This window comes from Chrysemys picta, chromosome 14 (genome assembly GCF_011386835.1).
Source record: "Chrysemys picta bellii isolate R12L10 chromosome 14, ASM1138683v2, whole genome shotgun sequence".
NCBI classification, from domain to species: domain Eukaryota; kingdom Metazoa; phylum Chordata; order Testudines; family Emydidae; genus Chrysemys; species Chrysemys picta.
The window spans coordinates 9670763-9691850 of record NC_088804.1 but is presented as its reverse complement, the minus strand read 5'-3'; the positions used below and the strand labels follow the sequence as shown (position 1 = coordinate 9691850).

At 42.6% G+C, this 21088-nt stretch overlaps 1 protein-coding gene across 8 annotated transcripts in view; it reads left to right on the top strand.

The window, feature by feature from the left end:
- NUP93 (nucleoporin 93) overlaps positions 1 to 20815 on the top strand; it is a 137833-nt gene extending 117018 nt beyond the window's left edge. For 7 of the 8 annotated variants that reach the window (XM_065566957.1, XM_065566959.1, XM_008166891.4 and 4 more), the window contains 13 exons: positions 912 to 1069; positions 3851 to 4016; positions 4900 to 4993; positions 6086 to 6277; positions 6554 to 6680; positions 6796 to 6868; positions 7259 to 7303; positions 8099 to 8215; positions 8858 to 8976; positions 11289 to 11406; positions 11783 to 11866; positions 13886 to 14014; positions 20581 to 20815. In XM_065566957.1, the coding sequence (XP_065423029.1) occupies positions 912 to 1069; positions 3851 to 4016; positions 4900 to 4993; positions 6086 to 6277; positions 6554 to 6680; positions 6796 to 6868; positions 7259 to 7303; positions 8099 to 8215; positions 8858 to 8976; positions 11289 to 11406; positions 11783 to 11866; positions 13886 to 14014; positions 20581 to 20691 (1533 nt within the window). In that variant the 3' untranslated portion in view covers positions 20692 to 20815. The remainder of the gene's footprint in view (positions 1 to 911; positions 1070 to 3850; positions 4017 to 4899; positions 4994 to 6085; positions 6278 to 6553; positions 6681 to 6795; positions 6869 to 7258; positions 7304 to 8098; positions 8216 to 8857; positions 8977 to 11288; positions 11407 to 11782; positions 11867 to 13885; positions 14015 to 20580) is intronic. The other variant, XM_065566960.1, reaches the window with a different exon arrangement.
- The last annotated feature ends 273 nt before the right edge of the window (positions 20816 to 21088 follow it).

Here is a 21088-nt window from a genome sequence, read left to right as displayed (position 1 = left end):
AAGCAGTTCAATGGAGCATTTGAACCTGCTGTTCTGTACCTACTGGCTAGCTATTGTGCAGTGGAAAGGTTCTGAATACCTCTTTCCTGTGAGAGAGAGACGGTGTGTGAGGTAATAGCTTTTGTTGGACCAACTTCTGTTGGTGAGAGAGACAAGCTTGGTCCAATAAGACATTACCTCACCCACCTTGTCTTTCTAATATCCTGGGACTGACACAGCTCTAATAATTCTGTTTCCTATTGGAAGATAGATGAGGCCTGGCCAGTTCCAGGCCTAGAAGTGCCAAAATAAATAGTGAGCAAAGAGAGTAGATGTGTATCCAGAACACAGTTACCGACTCTGTTCCCGTCCCATTGACTCCCTCTGTCACTGTGACATCATGCAGCTGGAAAGCATAAAGAGTCACTTCCTTCACAGCCCTGGAGAGTGCACACAGGCATGCGCTAACAGCGGACTGCCCAGTCGTCCTCTTCTGCTCGTCCCATTGGAGCTAAGCATGTCACTACTTTTGCGATTGGGTGCCACAGACCTGGCTGGTTTATGCTTTTTCCCAGCAAAGTGAAGTGGTCAGTGCAAGTCCCCAGAAAAAAAATGTATAGATGCTACTAGTATGACTGGAGAGTTCTCACCCAGAGGGGAAAATGCGGGAGAGAGGGAACTAAAAGCAGGATATTCTTTAATATCCACAGACACACACAGCTTCCCCAGAACTTAAATCAAGTGGGCCTGATCCTGCATTTTTGTTACACAAATGGAATTCTGCCTGAAGTCAAGGGAGAACTGAGTACAAGGGAGAACTTGAGTATTTTGCTGAAACAAAATGAACTAGGTGGTTGGCGCGTATAAAGAAAAATAAATCAAAGTATTGTGCATGCTGTTGTTCTATTGTAAAAGTCTTCCTTTATTTCCAGGATGGGGAGGTGGAAGGCCATCCTGTTTGGGCGTTGATTTACTATTGCATGCGCTGTGGAGATTTAATCGCCGCTTTGCACGTGGTGAATCGGGCACAGCACCAGCTGGGGGAGTTTAAAACCTGGTTCCAGGAGTATATGCACAGTAAAGATAAAAGGTATTGTCAGCTGGGAAAAATCTATGTGCGGTGAAAAATCGCTGTGGAGTAAGGTTAATGCTTTGGGAAGAAAATGAAACCCTGAGGTCTCGTCTTGTGAAAATGGCTGGCTAATGTGTGCGTTGCCTATTTAATTTACACATAAGAAGTTTTAACATTTTTAGTTCATGGCTTTGAAGTCTAGAAACCTCCACAGAGAGAGAGAGTTTGAAAAGATGCAGGAATTTACACTTCAAAACTAATTTACTAGTTATACCTTCAATTTTTTAATATATGATGCATTTTTTAGATCAGGGTAGGATATTGGACTTGATAGATCATAACTTGATCTATCATAGATCTGATCTATCATAACCCCTATATTTTACTCTTTGCTGTGACTGTTTTCACATGATTAGCCATGCAGTAAAGGAAACTGGTATTTTTTTACAGGATGAACCGGGCCTTGTAAAGGGATTCAAGCCTCAGATCTGACCTGTGCCTGTTCTCCCTCTCATATACCCCCCTTCCCCATCACTTCACAGAGTGCAGGTGACTTAGAGCCAGTCCTGCTGGAATTTGTGAGACGTAATCTGGTCTCTGAGAGCAGAGACGAGCTGGTAAGAGTGACCCTGTGTTGGTATGCTGTACAGGACCTGGGGAGCTGAGGGCACTGGGAAACCAGGCACAGGTCAGCATCACCGCTGGCACTTGAGCCCCTTAGGATATGTCGACACTGCAGCTAGACACCCGCAGCTAGCCCGTGCCAGCCGACTCGGGCTCATGGTTCTCGGGCAGCAGGGCTGTTTCATTGCAGTGTAGACTTCCGGGGTTGGGCTGGAGCCCGAACGTCTACACCACCGTTTTATAGCCCCACAGCCCGAGCCCCATGAGCCCAAGTTAGCTGACCCAAGCCTGCCGTGGGTCTCTTACTGCAGTGTAGACATACTCTCTGTGTCTCACTCCCCCTTGTGACAGAATTATTACGACAAATGAAGGCCCCAGTCCTGCAAATGCATTGAGCCCAGTGGGACTAGTTGTGTGTGTAAAATTACTCAAGTGCATACGTTCTTGCAGGATCCAGGTCTAAAAGAATAAATATGAAAAATGCTACAAGTGCCATTAGTCAAGTTTTATATTTGTTTCTTGCCTAATGTAAATGGATTCATAGACTAGTCTGACTCTCATAAAATCTGAAACAGTGCACATTATAGCATTACTGTTCCAGAAACCTTGGCGAAGAATCTATCATTGTTTCTATTACAAACATTTTAATACTATATGTTATAATTGATTTTGTCTGACTTTATTACAGCTATAAAAATGTGCTCTGGCTACAGACTTGACAAACAAGAGAGCGCATTTCATTTTTATTGGTTTGACTCTAGGTTTTTCTCTAAGGAAAACACGTCATAGAACACATTGTGGTAATATTTAACAATAAAGATGAAACAGTGCCCCTCATAAAGAGCTTGATACAACAAATCCTTACTTGCTTGAGTAATGTTTACTCACCTGAGTATTCCTATTGACCTGTGTGACTGATAATTAAGTGGGAGAGGTGATGTAGCCTCAGGTCCAAATAGCTGATACTCACGTAACACGGTATAAACGCATTCTTAAAACTGCTCGCTCTAATTTTCCATTTTGGTGTTTTTTCAAAAGTCTTTACATTCATCTTATATATGTGTGTGTGTGTGTGTGTGTTAGCTAATTTGAGGGGGAGAAAAGTGCATTTTACATGTTATGCAAATGACATTAGCATTACTAGGGCTTCAGGTTTGCCATGGTGGTGAAAAAAGTCACAGATACTGTGATATCTCTGTTTGACCATAACTTCTGCATGGGAATACTCTGTGTGGGTCGTCCCACTGGCCCTGTGTGGAGGGGTGTCGAAGATGGAGCTCACCCCGCACTCACACCACAGAGTCGGCTCCTGTGTCCCGTTGGGCCTACCTCCCCACTCTGAGTGTTGCAAGCTGGTGTATGGGGTCACAGCGCCGCTCAGGTTTGGCCCTGCCCACCCCTCTGTCACAACTGCTGGGAGAGGTGGAAGGCGCCTGGGCTAAATCTGAGTGAGTGGCACTGCGGCCTGGCGCACTCCCTCAAATTTGGCCTGGCCGCCCCTCCGTCATGATGGAAGGGTGGCTGGGGCAAACCTGAGCAGCGTTGTATCCTTGTGCACCAGGTCACAACACCCGGAATGGGAAGCCAGGCACAGCCCAAGGTGACTGCGAGGGAGGGCTAACTCTCCAGTGCCCCCCCTCCCCTCCTTGGGCCCTTAGCAGGCCAGGATTAGGGCTTCAGAGTCAAGGTGAAGGGTGCTGCTGCGGGTGGGCAGTGTCCCCTCGGCGTGGCCATGGTGGAGGAGGGCAATACTGAAGTGCTAGGATTTTGAAGAGGTATAGTTGAATTTCGTTTGTCAGGGCATTTTTTATCAAAACTCACAGAGCAGTCACTAAACCCGTGACTTTTACTAAAGTTACCCTGACCACTCCATGATTTTTCACCATGACAAATCTGCAGCTCTAATGCTTATCTATCTATCTATCTATCTATCTATCTATCTATCTATCTATCTATCTATCTATCTATCTATCTGCAATCATAAGTGGTAAGTGCAAGGATTGCCTTGCAATGTGTGTTTCCCAATCAGACATTTACATGCATTTCACTCGTCCCTGTGAACCTGTACCCTGCATGTGTTTATCTGTTTCAAAGTGTTCTAACAGGGAAAAGGTTGGAATTTGTAGGTGTTCTGAGGTTTCTTGTATAATCGGCTTCTTTTATTTTATATTTTAGATTGTCCCCTACCACTGAAAACAAGCTTCGCCTCCATTACAGACGAGCTCTGAGGAACAATACAGACCCGTACAAAAGAGCTGTTTATTGTATCATAGGCCGGTGTGACATTGCTGATAACCAGAGTGAAGTTGCTGACAAAACAGAAGATTATCTTTGGCTAAAGGTAAGTGTGATTTCAGTACTAGGATTCAATAGGCCACATCCTCAGCTGGTGTAAATCAGATTGGCCCATTGACTTCAGCGATCTTCACTGAGGTTCACTAGATGAGGATCTGACCTCCATGTACTTACAGCTGTTGGAAGGTGAGGAAGGGTGGCTCTTCCTCCATTGTTACACAGAGTTATTCTACCTCCCAGTACATTCCAATCTTAGGTCTTTCTGCTGCATTAAAATGACATGGTTTAGGGCCGTTATGGTGGCAAAATGGTGGCAGAAACCTGTCCCAACTCCAGTCTGTCATTTCCTGTGCCACCAGAGCTGACATTAGTGTGAAGGCAGCTTACTTGTCCTCTGTGGGAAGAGAGTGGTTCTCCTCACTCAACAGCAGTTCCCTTCAGTTGATTAAGGAGCATAACTAACTTGTTGCAAAGAGGTCCTTTACAGTTCATCCTTCCTGGATGGATCTTGGCTGAAATGTTGGCCTGGGAGTTGAGAGAAGAAGAAAATGTGAATATCTCTCTACAGTGTTGGGGGTTCCACGGAGGGAATATGGGTAAATACTGGTCATTTGGGTATTTTCTCCTCCTATATGGAAGCCAAGGAATTAGAATAGCGAGTTTGCTGTGTAAATGCAAAAGATTGTCATGGTTATCGGTGGCTTGTGCCCCATGGATTTCATTTGATTGCATGCACAACTGTGAAGAAATCCTAAGGTGTGTTGAGATGGAATTCTGCTATTCTTCTTTCTCATATCTTCATGCTCCAGCAATTGATTTAACTTAGGTTTCTGACCATTGGTCAGCTCCCGGAAGAGCACTTCTCAATTGCCTCCATCATGCAGGAGAAAGTTACTTAAAGGTCCCTGTTTCTCCTTTTTTGTGTTTAGCTGAACCAGGTGTGTTTTGATGATGATGGTACCAGCTCCCCCCAGGACAGGTTAACGTTATCGCAATTCCAGAAACAACTGCTTGAAGACTATGGTAAGGGAGCTTTTGTGGGACTGACTCTTCTGCTGGGGTTCAGCCTCTGCTTAAAGCACTTTCTACTTCTTATGTAAACTCTAAAATCCAGTTAGACGCTTCAGCTTACTTCTGAGTCTCTGAGAGCCCTCAGATACAGCTACTCCCTGAGAGGAAGAGCAGATTTCATAAGAACTGCTGAATGGTTCATTTGCCTTTTCAACAGTCCAGGTAATTAATACCCATACGCTGTCCAGAGCCGGAGTCCCTTGTGTTGTGTCGTTCCTAATTACAGATCGTTTTCTCTCTTCCTGGATCTGCTAAACTCTTCTAGTAGAGCTGCCAGTTGCTGGAATCAAAGGAAGAAAATGGAGTCTCTCTCGGTCGCAGGAATGTCTTTCTTTCCAACATCTGTCTGAACACTTGAACCCCTGAGTTACTGCCCGTAGGTTACCATACCAAGTTACTCACTGAAGCCTCAAACTAGTGAATAGGGCAGGAGCTTGGCTGTATAAATCGTGGCCATTTCCACTTTGGAAGGTTTTGGGAGTGGGCGAGCGATGAGGTGAGAGTGTCCAGTTCTTCCCCCAGATGCCTGTATTCAAAATTCATCTGGTCATTCTGACTGCTGAAAAAATATAGGGCTTGATTCTCCACTGCCCTGCACATGTGTCATTACACCCTTGTACAGGGAGTGCAGAGAGAGTGTAAACCACTACCAGTGCTGTGAGTGGGTGGAGAATTCTGATTTGGTGGTGGTTTGCACTTGCTTTGCACAGGGGTGAATGTTGACACAAGGTTCAGGACAGTGGAGAATCTGTCCCCATCGAGGCATCTTTGTCAGGAGGGAGAAGAGGGACCCCTTTCAGGATGAGTAACTGCGTTCCCTTCTGCTGAACACATCGTTCTGCTGCAACCTTTCATGATATACGTGCAATGGGGCAATTACAGATAAGCCAGAGATGTACGATTAGATATTCTGTTTTGTCTTTTGTGTTTATTTCCACGTGGAGTGAGTAAACAATGGTGATGTACTGTGACAGGAAGCACCTACTGTCACAGATCCCAGTCGCAAAATCCTCTTCACTCACACGGGTATGTTTCTTTCCTCAGGCGAATCACATTTTGCAGTGAATCAGCAGCCTCTTCTCTACTTCCAAGTATTGTTCTTGACAGCACAGTTTGAAGCTGCAATTGCTTTTCTCTTCCGGATGGAGCGCTTGCGTTGTCATGCTGTTCACATTGCTTTGGTCCTCTTTGAGTTAAAGCTGCTCCTGAAATCTTCTGGGCAGAGCGCACAGCTGTGTAAGTCCTGCATGCTTCCCGCTACCATTAAGCCCTGGCCTTTAACCCTGGAGAGACTGCAGGTGGACATATCCATCCTAAGCCGTTATTTGAACCAACAGTGAAGCATGCCAGCATTCCCTAAGGGTTAACTGTGGGGGTCTGTTTAGATATTTAGCAAGTGAGTGAATGTCTTGGATGAAACACTGCTTTGATCTTTAGGTTAATGTATGACGGTGCCAAAATGTCTGATGCTAAGAAATCTTGTTTTGGTCCATGTTATTTCCAATATCCCAGTAAGTCATGAAGCCGGCGACCCTCCCGGCATGAGACGCCTTAATTTCGTTCGCCTTTTGATGCTCTACACCCGTAAATTTGAGTCAACGGACCCAAGGGAAGCACTGCAGTATTTTTACTTTCTCAGGTAGGACCCTGCATCTAAAATTCAGCAGCATAGTTATATTACTTCAGTAATAACCATAGAAGGTCTATGAAACACACAGATTTTTTTTTCCTTTTGTTTTGTTTGTATTTTGCAGGAATGAGAAGGATAGCCAAGGAGAGAACATGTTCTTGCGTTGTGTTAGTGAGCTAGTAATCGAGAGCAGAGAGGTATGTTTGGGTAACCGTTTTCTCCCTTCCTCACTTAAAGTGAAATTCACCCCTTTATAGAAGGCTAAGTCAAGGCCTTGTGCACTACTTAAGCCAAATGGGCGTGAGACAGCTAATTTCTCTCATGGTCTGTTTCTCTCCCATTACATGCGTGCATCAATGGAGAACAGATCCATATATCAGAAAGGCCGTATGACCATATGTTTGGTGTTAGTTTAATACAGCACCAGAGGTGTTTGCATTTTTATGTATTTTAAATAAAAATCTTGGCTTCACTGAGTGCTCTGTTTGTGGTATACTCAGGACTGAAACTTTAGGCTACTACCAAGTGTGTTGCAGTAGGTATGCAGTTAATTTCCTTTCTTTCTTCTTTTTTGTGTGTGCCTGTAGTTCGATATGATTCTGGGGAAGCTGGAGAATGATGGCAGTAGGAAGGTGAGTTGATAGCGTTTTGTATAGATACGATACAATATGTATCTCATTCTCTGGGTATGGGTGGGGGTGTGCGCGTGCACACAAGATGATTTTCCAGTTATTCTCGAGCCTATTTCTGGCTTTCCTGCATTTTTTTTCACAGCTAATCTAATACCGTAGTTGCATGCAGACTATTGCTGCAAGCACAAAGTCATTTTGCAAAATGATCAGTGAGCTGTGTAAATGTGAAGGGGTGATGGTTGGCAAGGAGGAAGGCAAATTACAAGGGGTCTAGAATGAGAAGAGGATATAGTTAAAGTACATATCTAAAGAGACAAGGCATAGGGTGAAATTCTGGCTCTCTTGAATTCGATGGCAAAATTCTCAACTGACTTCAGTGAGGCCAGGATTTCATCTGTTCTATAATCAACAGCCAAGATTTTGGCATTGGATTTAGGTTTTGGGTTAAAGAAGGCTTACATAATAAACAAGAGGCTGCGCCCATAAATGGCCTGTGAATTTTTTTTCCCCCGTTGTTAATGTGGACTATATATACTCATTCACTTCATATCTGGGTCATTTTGAATAAATTAGAAACAGCTGATATCTCAGTGCTCACCCCCCAGTTGGAGAGCTCTTCTTTTACAAGAGCTCTTTCTATTTTTAATGTGGCCTTCTTATTTGTTCCCATGGAATTGTGCAGTCCATTCTAACCACAATCTGACATTGCCTTGACAGAATATTCCAGGAATTTAAATACTATCTGATTTCAAATGCTTTCCCCCCTCTTTCTCCCCATTTGTCTGGTCTCATCAGCCAGGAGTGATAGACAAGTTTACTAGTGACACAAAACCTATTATTAACAAAGTTGCTTCAGCGGCAGAAAATAAAGGATTATTTGAAGAAGCTGCAAAACTTTATGACCTTGCAAAGGTAAATGTGTTCTCATAGCTGCCATCCATATCTACCTATTTCATCTTATTTTAAAATACATCAACGTTGATTTGAAGGTTATTTTAATTTCAGAACGTGAACTGTCTTGACAATATTAAGCCCAAATCTTGCTCATCTCATTCTATAGCTGTTCCATTGGCTTTACTGAGGTGACTCATGAGTAAAGCAAAGAGGACTTGGATCTTAACATCCAACCCATACTGGGATTTAGCTATATGGTCGTTAAGCAGTCTAAGTTCCTGATCGATATACAATCCACATTTCACATAATTGTTTCCAAGAGTAAGATTGTTCTGGCCAACAAAGCAATTTACCCAGTTCTTCATATTTAATTGAAATAGCATTTGGAAACAAGGCTAAAACAATAGGGCCTTTATTGCTGTAGGTACACTGATTTTGCTATTGAAATATATCCGAAGTCAAAGAGAATGGTGTGGTAGCCAGCTGTTTAATAGGGAATGGAATGCCATGTGATTTTCCAATTTTCTGATCTAACAGATGGCTAGCTAACTGGGCACTCAATTATTACCTATCTCTGCTCTCAATGGGGAGACACTTCAGGTGCAATAGCCAGGCTCTGTAACATTGCTTTTTCTTTCATGTATTTTTATTATTCAACAGAATCCAGATAAGGTATTAGAACTGATGAATAAATTACTCAGTCCCGTGGTTCCACAGATCAGCACCCCCCAGTCTAACAAAGAGAGGCTGAAGAATATGGCACATTCCATTGCAGAGAGGTAAGACTGGAAGTTGGATCTCTGAGACTGTGAAGTGACTAGAGTGTACCTGACCATTCCAGTTCAGGTTCCTACACCTCTGACAGTCAGTACACTGAGGGTTTTCTTGACCTTGTCATGCTGGCTTGCGCAGTGTCCTTATTGATGTTTTCAACGGAGAAGGGGCAGAACTTGCCCTGCCCTGCTTTTAATTACTGTATATTACACACGTAGAAAATGTAATCTCGTGTTCCTGGTCAGATGAATTTGACAGAAGCAAGATCTATTACCCTTGGTCAAATCAGAAAAGGAGACCTGCAATATTACTGGAAACGAAGGAGGGTGGTGGGGAGAGAGATATAATCTAGACAGCAATAAATATAATTAGTTGTACATTTTAGAAAGAGAATTTTTAATGAAATTTCCCTAGGCAAATTAGTTAGTAGTGATTGTTTGTTAGCGGTAGTGCAACCCACTAACTTAAAGTTGAATTAAGAATAAGCTTTAATGACTGGGGCTGTTCTGAGAGAATTGGAGACCAGAGGGAAGTGTTGGAGGTTAGCATCCTGAAAACTTTGTTTTCCAAGAACCAGGTTTGTTTCATTGCTGTTTTCATAAAATAGCATTTGGACTAAAAAGGCAACAGATTTAAACTCAAAACGGATAAGAACGTATTACAGAAGATGAAGTGAACCAGTGGGGCTTGCTGCCACAAGATGTTATTGAGATAAAGAGCATTATAGGAATCCGAAAAGAAAGATGTTTATATGAACAGTAAGATTGTCATTTGCTGTTACAATACACTAATTGGGATAAACATTTATAAGGGACTTCAGCCTTCATGCGCCACCAACTTTCTGGGGTTCGGAGTAAACTGCTCTCATGGGCATGTTGTTGCAAAATAGTCCCATTTTTACATCTTCCTTTGAAACATCTGATAGGGGCTGTTGTCAGAAACAGGATATTATACGTCATGCTTCTGATGAAGTATTGGAATTCCTGTCTTTCAATAAAGGAAAATCCTGGTACTTTTAGAAAACTTCTTAATCCTTACCATAGTACCTTCTGATGTGCAAAAAATAAATAAAATAAACTAAGCAAATTTCCAAGCATTTCTGTCTTTTAAAATGAGAAAACATATAAATGATGTGTTGCGTTTTAGTCTGATACCTTTGACTTTCTTTACTGAAAAGTGACATTTTCAGGTCACTATTTCAATCTATCCTATCTCCTGAGAGTGAGGGTTAAAACAAGAGTGAAAATTAGAACTATATTGACTTAATCTGATATATCACTCAGCAGCCGTCAAGGAAAATGAAGCCTATGGTTAGAATTTATGATCTAACAGTCTACAGTATCACTTTAATAGCCAGTTTCAGTGTCTGAGGGAGATTTTTAAACATGACTTTTTCTATAGTACTGCTTTATAGCCACACCATCATTGGCTAGATCAGCCACTTCTGCTTTTTCTCCCCACCTTGTGCTTCCTAATGTTCAGGACAGTTGACTAGGCCATGGGTTTCTGTTTCCCATTTAATTATTGTATAGGGCTTTTCTTCAGCTTATGTATTGTGGACAATGTTTTAGTGACACAAGCAGCACTTGGGCCAGTGATCACGTTCTTGCATCATTTCACGGGAACAGAGGACATGCCATATACAGAATAGACCAAATGTCCATCTAGTTTGGTATTCTGTCCCAAAGAATGGCTAATGCAAGATGCATCAGAGGATGGACGATTCAAAGTCTATATAATGTACTTGACCGACTGCACTGTACTACTGGAGTGGGGAAGAGAGCCAGACCCTGTTGGCAATCTGTTCAGAATGTAAAGAATGAGGATTGGTAGCCTTTGTATTTCTGTTCTAGGTAGTATAGCTAGAAATAATATTCGTAAGTATCTAGCCCTTTTTAAAGTCTTACTAAGGTATTTGCCTGAATATCACTAGGCAGCAAGTTTCACAGGTAACTATGCTGTATAAACAGTATTTTAAAGATGCTTATACAACACCTGCCCTTCAGATAAATAGGATTCCAGTTTCCATGGCCAGCTGTCACTTGCATATGGAAACATTAGCAATGTAGATGTAAATACACATTTTATTTGTGAGTAAGAATTTGGAGTGAGAGAAATAATTAAAGTGAGCCAAAGAGAAAGCCGCCAGAAACTCTGTTCTGGTTAAGAGAAATGAAAGCTGTCTTTTTGTTGGTAGATGCTGTTGTCTTTTTGCTTCAAGCCTGAACTTCCAAGGAATTGCAAGTTAGGGACTCATGTCTATAAGTGGATGCCGTTTTGCACAGTACAATTGTAAACACTTTTTTTTTTCCCCCAGGTATAAAGCTCAAGGGATAAGTACAAAGAAATCCATTGACTCCACATTCTACCTTCTGTTAGACTTGATCACATTTTTTGATGAATATCATGCCGGTCACATTGACAGGGCCTTTGATGTAAGTTCCATTTGAAGCACAGACTTACCGATGCCCTTGTAAACCCAAAGCATTTCATGTAACACCACTTAAAACAATACAAAAGTGTCATGGGATCTTACATTGAATGAGTTAAAAGGTGCAGTGATGATACAGGAATTTAAAAAGTGTATTTCTTTCCTGTAATCTGATCATCAGGAAGATTTTTTTCTGGAGACAGTTTGTAGCCCCGGAACAAAATGTTCATGCTACATCAATGAATGGGTAAGCGGTAAAATGCTGTCTAATAGAGTAATCGGGTACAATTCAGTTACTTAATCGAGTTCTTTGCAAACATTTCAAAATTACAAACCTGTTACTTAGCCTTCTCTTATTCCTGCTCTCCTCCTTTTTGTAGATTATTGAACATCTAAAGCTTGTGCCCCTGAGCCAAGACTGTGTGGAAGAGAGGGTGGCTGCCTTCAGAAATTTCAGCGATGAAGTAAGCAACGCCTTGTGCCTTCAACCTTTTGCTATTTCTGTCTTGCCAGAGAAGGGGAAGAGCCCTGTAGTTTTGCCGTTTTATAGTTTGTAATTGGAAATATTATTGATCAGGTCCAGATTAATTCTATATTCTAGTCTTTGAGCGCCATGTTTTCCATTACACCACTAGGGCTCCTCCGTGCAGCATTAGGATCAGGCACTAGAAAGCTCAGAACTTGGTATCCATTTTGTAGAACAGGATCTGTTTGGAATCTTCCACACCATGTTTTCTGAGTTCTAACACCGAGTTCAGAAAATGTATTTGAAAAGTTTCAACGTTTGTATTGAATTGGGCCCTCGATACTTTCAGCAGCCACTCAGCATGTGAGGGAACGTGGGTTTCTTTCCTTCCAAACTAAAGGAAATTATAACTAGTTTGCAGGCTGCAGCAATTACCCTGGGAAATTGTCCATTGAAATTGACATGCCAGGGGCAAAGCCTCCCTAGCACTTACTTTTGAACCTTATATCAAATGTTAGATGTAATCTTAAAATATATTAAAGAGGATTTTTAATAGCATAATCGTTTTTTGCTGCTAAGTGAACTTGTAGATGAAAGGCTTGTGAATGAATGAATGACATTTCCCTTCAAGCCTTAGAATTTATTGATTCCGTCCTGACTCATACATATGCTAGATGTTGCCCTAAAGTCACTTCCCTGTAGTCAAACTGCCTTAGATTCTAACAGGTGCAAATACAACCGAAGAGTTTAACATTGTGGGTCTTGACTCTTTGCTTGTAAATTCATCCACCTTCAAAGTACTAGCTGAGGTGGTAAAAGAAGGATTTTCCTACCATTTTTTTTTCCCCCTATCATGATGGTTAGCGGTAGGATGAAGTGTCTTGAGCAACCTTTACTGTGCTTTCTATCATCTTAGCACAAAAATTAGTATCCAGATGACCACCATGCCCATAGCTAACGCTACGGAATTTTAGAAAAAAAAAAAACCCCTTACTGCTACAGCATAATTGATGGTAGCAGCAGTGGGAATTTTCTAACATTCCATAGCAGGTGCATGGCCTATCCGTAAAGCATCCTCCCTGCCTATCCGTTACTAATGAAGAACCACAGCCTTTTGACCGAAGGGTTAGATCAGTATTTAAAAGAGAAGAGTGTCTGGAACCATTTGAAAGCAATCTCTTCAGTGTAATACCTAGTTTCTAATACTGGGGGGAATGGATAGCTCAGTGGTTTGAGCATTGGCCTGCTAAACCCAGGGTTGTGAGTTCAATCCTTGAGGGGGCCATTTAGGGATCTGGGGTAAAAATCTGTCTGGGGATTCATCCTGCTTTGAGCAGGGGATTGGACTAGACTACCTCCCACGGTCCCTTCAAACCCTGATAGTCTATGAATAGTGGTTGCCTTTGTTGGCCTTTTAAGTCTAGTTCAGCTGATCTCACACCAACATTTTAAGAAGATGTCTTGCTTGATGTTGTCAGCTTGGAAATGAATACAGGAGTAGGAGACTGACTGACTGAATAACAGCCTAATGCTGAGGGACTGTGCCCATGCTGACATGACAGCATTGCTGTCATCTCTTGACTCTGTTTGGAGCAGTGAATCATACAGTACTAAGAATGAAAAAGGTACTGATTTCAGTTTCACTCTTCATGTCCTAGATTTGTAAATCAAATCTGTGGTATCTTCATGGAAAACTTGGAAATCTGTCCTGTTTAGAAGCAGTTCTGCTGAGGTCATCAACTTTTTTCTTCCCTCCGGTTTCATTTCTTTGGATATTTGCCATAAATCAGCATATTTTATTTCTTCAGAGTCCATATTCTCTGAAGTCACAATCCTCTCTTCATTATGACCCAGTCATCTTCAAATCAAGTTAATTGTGAGGTGGCATTTCTCAACACATCCTCCTGTATAAACAACAGATAGCGCTCCGCTTTCTGACCTCTTCTACTAACAGTAATGACTCCGGGTTGACCTGCTCTTCATTCCCTTGTGTTCTTTTTTTTTTTTCTTTGCATAGATCAGACACAGTTTATCTGAGGTCCTTCTTGCGACCATGAATATTTTGTTCACGCAATACAAGAGGATGAAAGGTACAAGCCCTGCCACTCCTGCGAGACCCCAGCGTGTAATGGAGGATAGAGATTCGGTAAGGTTATAGTCCTTCTCGTCGGTCAGAGGTGTTTGCTGAATGCTTTTCTTCTTCAAGATTTTGGGTCTCAAATGTATGTAACAACAAACCTCAGATGGTCACTATCTTAGACTGACTTGTTATTCATTTACAAGACAGCTTGCTTAGGGCATGTCTACACTGCAGTTAACCTGGGCTCTTAGCCGGGTTTTAGCCTGTGACCCACGCACAAAAACCTCTGACCCGGGTTTGGAGGCGCTTTAAGCCTCGGCTACCTGACCTGGCTGGGGACGTGAGTTAGAGCCCAAGCACTGTGTTGACTAAGGCTTGAGCTCGCCCACTTTGTAGTGAGGATGCAGGCTTTTAAAAAAGGGTAAGGACAAAGATTTATGGGGGCTCAACCCTTTAATGTTGGGAAAGAATGTCATTGTAAATCACACTGCGCTGATTTTAAAAAGGTAGTTACATCCTGTACCCTCCTCTTATCAAGAAAAAAGTGTGATAAATTTGCCTATTGATGGGATCTTTATTAGCTATTGTTCCATAACTAATGCACTGAATCCCAGTGATTGATGCAGTAGATTTGACTGTTACACTGTTCACTGTTAAGAACAGGACTCCCTCTCCTCCTGTCATTTAGGTTAGTGCTTTGTCTCTGATGTTGCAAAACAGATTTCTAGATCTTGTTTCCATTTTCACCTGAGTGGGGTGGGGTGAGCGGGTGGGATTTACGGGGCCCCACAATCCACAACTTCCACACCAAGGAAAAATGGAAGGACATTAGGAACATTTAGAAATTATTCAAGGGCAGCGAAATAAACCTCCAGTATGTGTCACTGCAGGAACAGACTTTAAACCGAACTAGAGAGTTTTCAGTATTACTGGTTGTGACTGGGACCAAACCTGAAGTCTTTACTCAAGTAAATCTCCCATGGATAGGCCTGAGTAAGGAGTACAGGAACTCGGCCTTTAATTTAACTGGTTGGGGGGAAAATAAATTCCCCTTTTAGAGTTAATAACTCAGGTCATAGCCAGCTTTATTTCATGCATTTATCACATACTAGGCAAATACTATAACTTGCACATTTCAGTATTGGAGAGAACCTCTTCCACAATAGATACATTTAAAAGAGAGTGAAGTTTACATTTTTTAAAAATCAAGGTGATAAAGTACCTTTTTGCTTTGATGTACAGCCTATACTTGTATAGGTTATTTAACTACAAAACCCTGCCTTGCAATAACAGTTGTAGCCTAGACTGGCAGAAGCAAAGAAGGACTTTTAGCAGTTGGGCTGTCACCTCACTTTTAACTTACTCTTATGTGAAGCCATCTCAGAATAATGGAAGATAATACCTATGATATGTGCTCCCAGAACTGCCATAAGGGTGGAGGAGTGGCAGCCTTAGCTCCAAAGTCCCTTGCTTTTAAGTGAAGCCCTCTCCTTCGACTGTGTGTGTGGTGTTCATGTTTCACAGTGTTGTGCCATATTGTGTAGGTTCTGTTTTCTGCCATCTCCACTGAGGTATAACTCCAGCAAGTCCCATTGCAGTGTGCATGGTTCTCCAGGGATAATAAAGCTGATCATTGACAGGATTAGCTGCTAGCTAGCAGGACTTTGCATAGAAGGAAACCAGTATGTTTTCCGGAGCCATTTATAATGTCAGCGTCTTTGCTGTGAAGGTGTCTAGTGAGCAGCCTGTGCATTCCTACGCTGTTGCAGTTGTGGATAGCTGCTGATTATTTTCCTTGTTTAAAAATCCTTTTAACTTCTATATTTCAGGCAGGAAAGCTTGTTACCTGGCTTTCTAGCCTCGTTATGGCATCTTAGATATTTGCTGGTGATCAAAGGCACAGCTGGATTTCTATTTCAGTACCATCCCATTTCTGTGCAACAGGAGCAGACTATTAGACATTGCAGTGGGCGGTGTGGCTGCTGTGCCCTGTTCAGTGGAGTCACTTGTGGGAGAAGAGGACAGTAGTGCTGATCATAACTCCACAGGAATGAAGACATCTCCCTCCTGTGGAATTAGTTACTGGGGGGATGTAAAACCCCCCACAAAACTGTGGCCACCATCCTCCCCTTACTTCTGCAAAGAAGAGCTCAGACCCACAGATCTGACCCTTGGGGCATAGAAGGAGAGGTAGATAATGGCTCTCTAGCGTGCTTCCCTTTCTCCTTACCATGCAGAACCCCCCTCGGATGGCTCTGTGGCATTCCAGTTTAGCTGTTGGGGTGCTTATTGGGGGGGGAATGAGAGAAGGAAGGGGCCTTGCTCCAGCAAAATCTCCCCCACCCAAGTCAGCAGGGGAAGCCAACATGAGTTCCTATAGAGCACTTCCTCCTCTGCACATTTGGAGAATACAAATACAAACACACATCCGGGGAGAGATTCTAGGGGAAGCTCCTGGCAGCATGGCTCTTGTCAGCATTGTCCAGGGGACTCGGCAAGATGAGGAGAGGCTGGGCAGCAGTGTCGAGTCAGAGGTTATTCACAGAGATGTCCGTTACCTTCATCAGATCTCTAGAGACCTGCAACTGTCTCCTGGAGCCTTTTAGCTTCTTCGGTGGTAGGGGACCCCTCCTCTCTTCAGGAGAACTAATAGGAAATGTCACAAGTAGCACTTCTTGCAGTTTCCAGTCCACATGCAGGTTATTCCTTCTCAGGGGAGAATGGGACCCTGAGTTAGAAGAACATAATTCTCTTAATCGCCACTTAAATGTGCCCAGTGGTGCCACTAGGGTGACCATCTTGAGCCATATTCCAGTGAAATCCGGGGGAGTTGTATATGATCCATGTAGAGCACACAGCAATGGGGTGTATAAGAATATCACCAGTGGTGGTACACATGCGCTGTTTTGCTTTTTCAATATTCCTGCTTCCATTAAAATAATAATCATCATCTCTAGCTTTCCCAGTGCCAGTTGAAAGCCAAGCTACCTCTTAAAATATTTATTTTTTAAATAGCCGGGTTTTTAAGTAGAGCAATTTTTAGGAATTTATTTAATGATGAAATTAATTGGCGACATGGATTAAGAAACAAAATCCTATCCAGCCAGACCTGGTCTGTTTACCAAGTTTCAGTCCAATACAGGTTACAGCAAGCCAAATTACGATCTGGGAAAACATGGTTTTAATGGCAGCGGCAGCTAAAACCTAATTAACACGTCACTGCCATGTAATACACAGTGATTTGCTATTAACTCCTTGGGACAGCTGAAGGGCATTCTCCTGGCAGAGGAAATATGAAGTGAAAAAGCCACAGGGCTCTTTTTATTTGCAGTTTTATTTCAAAGCACAAGTGAAAGTTGTGTTTCGTTGATTTCTTCCTGAATGATCATTAAGTAATTACAACCAATGGAACACCAACATCTCTAGGCTTCTTTTAACCTTCTCTGAAAACCACCACCCCTTACTGCTGGGGATCAGAATGGCTTTTTAAAACTGTTGGCTCCCGTATCATCACCAGTGAGAAGATAAGGGGGACAGTAAATGCACTGACTTTAAAGAGGTCACTGTTTATTCCCTGCTCCTCAGCCTTAGTATTCATCATCATCATCATAATTTCTTGCCTTTTTGTAAAGCGCTTTAATCTCAAAGAATCCCACCGCAAACGTGTGATTTACAGACGTAACCGATTCAGTTCTACTCGGCGGTCACTTCGCCCACCACTGAAATGCAGCCCACCTGTGGGGCAAAATGTGACTGCACAGCCACTGTATACAACAGCTTAGGGAGAGCGCAAGCGGAAAATGGTGGTGGTGGGAGAAAGTGCAGGGGTGACTCAGAGTCTGTGTACAGAAAGTTGTCCCCGGATTTGGGATATGGCTAGGTTACTAGGATTAATATCCCATAGCTCACTTTATAATTTTCCTGCCGTTGCAGGGGCCTCAGGCATTGGTAGCAACTTGCTCCCTCCTGTTCTCTGCCTGAGGACTGAAATGCCTTAGGGTATGTCTGCCCTGCAATGTAAACCCAGGGTTAGTGTGACTCAGAGACTTTAAGGTCAGAAGGGACCATTATGATCATCTAGTCTGACCTCTTGCACAACGCAGGCCACCGAATCTCACCCACCCACTCCTGTAACAAACCCCTAACCTATGTTTGAGTTATTGAAGTCCTCAAATCGTGGTTTCGAGTCAGCTGACCCACATTAGGGAACCCTGGGCTTGAGCATCTACATTGTATTTTAACCCTGTGTTAAGAATTTTCTGACCCATGCTTGAACCTAGGGCTCTGGTGTCCACAATGCAGTGCATAGACCCGAGTCAAAGTAACTCTGTCCCACAGTCTCTAGTGCTCCCTCTGCCCCCCAAAGTATGGTTGGTCTAGCCCTCGGACTGTGCTGCACGTTATCCGGAAGCAGCTGGCTTTGCAACAGGCTTGATGGGTTCGTTCTCCGTTGCAAACCCAGGAAGCTCTCTGATCGCGTGCTTGCAAATCGGTGATCGGAACACAATGGGTTAACGCTGACCTGAGCTGCTGTCGTGGCTTCCATTTTCAGCAGAGTGCATTGCAGGTTGTTGGGATAGAGCGGGCTAAGGAAGTTGTCCCATGGAATTGTGGGATACTTCCGGCTCACTCCTGGGACCTGAGTCAAGTGGGGCTGTGTCTATGCTGCAAAGCAATAGAGCTCAGACCCTGGGTCCCGGCTTAACTCGAGCTTGGACCCTCCAGCCCTCTAGAGTCTTGGGACCTGGGTCCGAGCCCTGTGTAGACACAAGGGGAGTTAGGCTTGAGCCTGGGCTCCAGCATGGACTTACATTTCAATGTAGACATACCCTCAGTGAGACCCAGGTTATTGGACCCAACACAGGACTAACTGGGTGAAATTTAATGGCCTCTAATATACAGGAGGTCAGGCTAGATGATCTGATGGTCCCTTCTGGCCTTAAACTCTATGAAATATATTAAATAACCTACTGCCTCATAAATTGCAATGGAATCTGAGTGACTGCCGATCGTCAGAACCTTGGCCTTGCATCTCCCTTGAGAGGTCGCCTCCAGCCGTGTATTGCTGCTGCACTGACTGAGAGGGAAGAGTGCCCCCTGCTGAATCGCCAGCAGCACCGCTGGCAGCACGTAGGTGTTCTTGGAGGTCTCTCATCCAAATCCTTATTCAGCCCAACCTTGCTGAACTCGTGAGGGATGACCAACAGGATTGCAGCACCAGATCAAAATGTGGTGCTGTATTACAGCTGTGCCGTCTGGTTTTGTGTAGTGCCAGCCCTTTAGAAAACAGCTGAAGGGGTTTATACACGTGCTATTGATATATCACAAGTGGAATAAAATGACGTTTGAGCTCAGTATTAAATGAAAATTGTTTAGTATTTTCCTATATTATTAATCCAATTTTTGTTAAATTTGAGACACTAGATTTATGCATTAGCCAAATGTGGATGCCCTTATTAAATTATATACAACCAGGTTCTGTTTCCGTTGGCCAAATAACCTGTTTAATATTGTACTGAAAAGGGATGGTCTTGTCCAGACCGGGTGCAGGGGTGCCGTTGTTACGGACTCCAGCTACAATAGGGTTCAATAACTGCGGTTTGTAAATCCCCTGTACCCTGATTCATCCTGCCCTTGATTAACCATTGATGTGCCCACAACAGTCATGGTTGCTTCAACTTCCCAATTCATCCAGCAGACTGAAGAATGACCTTGAGTCCCATTATGTCTCTAAACACAGACTTTTCAGTATAACAATTTAAGGATATTTCATGTTTAGGAGGAAAACCTTACTGCAGGCTAACAAAAGCCTCAGTTTTCAGCCTCTGATTTATTATGCACAGAATGTGGCTAACCTAACCATGTAACCCGGAAACATTCTCAAGGTATCCGAGTTGGGTTTTATGTATTTAACTTTTCAATTCAGGAAATGTAAATTCTGCAGCTGCAACATGGCCACCTTCGTGCACATGTCGTATTTTCTGTTGCAGTATAGGGTGTTAACATTAATTTAATACCTTTCTAGGCCTGATTCTCAGTTACATTCACTGCTGTGGCAGAGCAAAGGCACCTTAAAAGGGGTATAACCCACTCTGCCAGTGTGGTGTAAGGGCCTTCGTGTAATCAAGAATGAAGACCTAAATGTTTGTGTAATGTGGCTGATTTCCTGGATCAATACGTTTGTATTTCCTCTCATTTGTGCTTTAAAGTGTCAATTGTCACATTGCGTTGATGTGATGTATTTATTTTTAATTTGCATTTCTTAGTCTTATTTTAAAATAGAGAAGAATTTTGATACAGTGATGGAAATCAGTGAGATTGTTCTTGCAGCAGGGTAATACTCTGTTGCTGAAAAAGCCTTTTTGAGGGAAATTTTACACCAATAGGATTTTTAAACGAATGGGTGACTCAACATACTTTTGACATTCACAAATGAAAATAATTGGATTTCCTTGCTAACTGTGGAGAAGCATTGTCAGAAGAGTAACAGTGTGAAAGACAGATTATCTGTGCCTGTTTGATTTGGGAGTGTTTCAGAAATGAATCTGTAAATGAACCGCTGTTCAGAGCTGAGTGGTGTTTCGATGGACCTAATTTAAAGTAACTGGTACTTTATTTTTTTTATTTCTTAGCAACTCCGGTCCCAAGCTCGTGCACTGATAACGTTTGCTGGAATGATCCCCTACAGAACGTCAGGAGACACGAATGCAAGACTGGTGCAGATGGAGGTCCTTATGAATTAGCACAGATGCTTTCAGTTAGAACTGTAGCATCATCCCCTTCCTGTCATTAGTTCTTTAAAAGGATGGGCCCAATATCATTTTGTATCCTGTATTTTTGTCGATGAAAATAAATTTCTTTGGTTTATATTTGTTTTTGACATCTTTTTATTTTCACTGATTTGTATTTTTTATTCATTTTTTTTTTTAAATTGCTTTATAGAAAAACATGCTTTAAGTAAATGGGCCATACGGAGAGAGATGTGGTAGCTTTTATTTTTAGAGAGGTCAATAAACTACTGTATAGTACAATCAGGAAGTGACAGAGGAAGCTTTTAATGGCAATGCAGTTTTCTCTGAATTGAGCATTTAATAACCACACAGCTTGGAAATCTTAACCTTTTTGGGTTTCTTTGAAAAA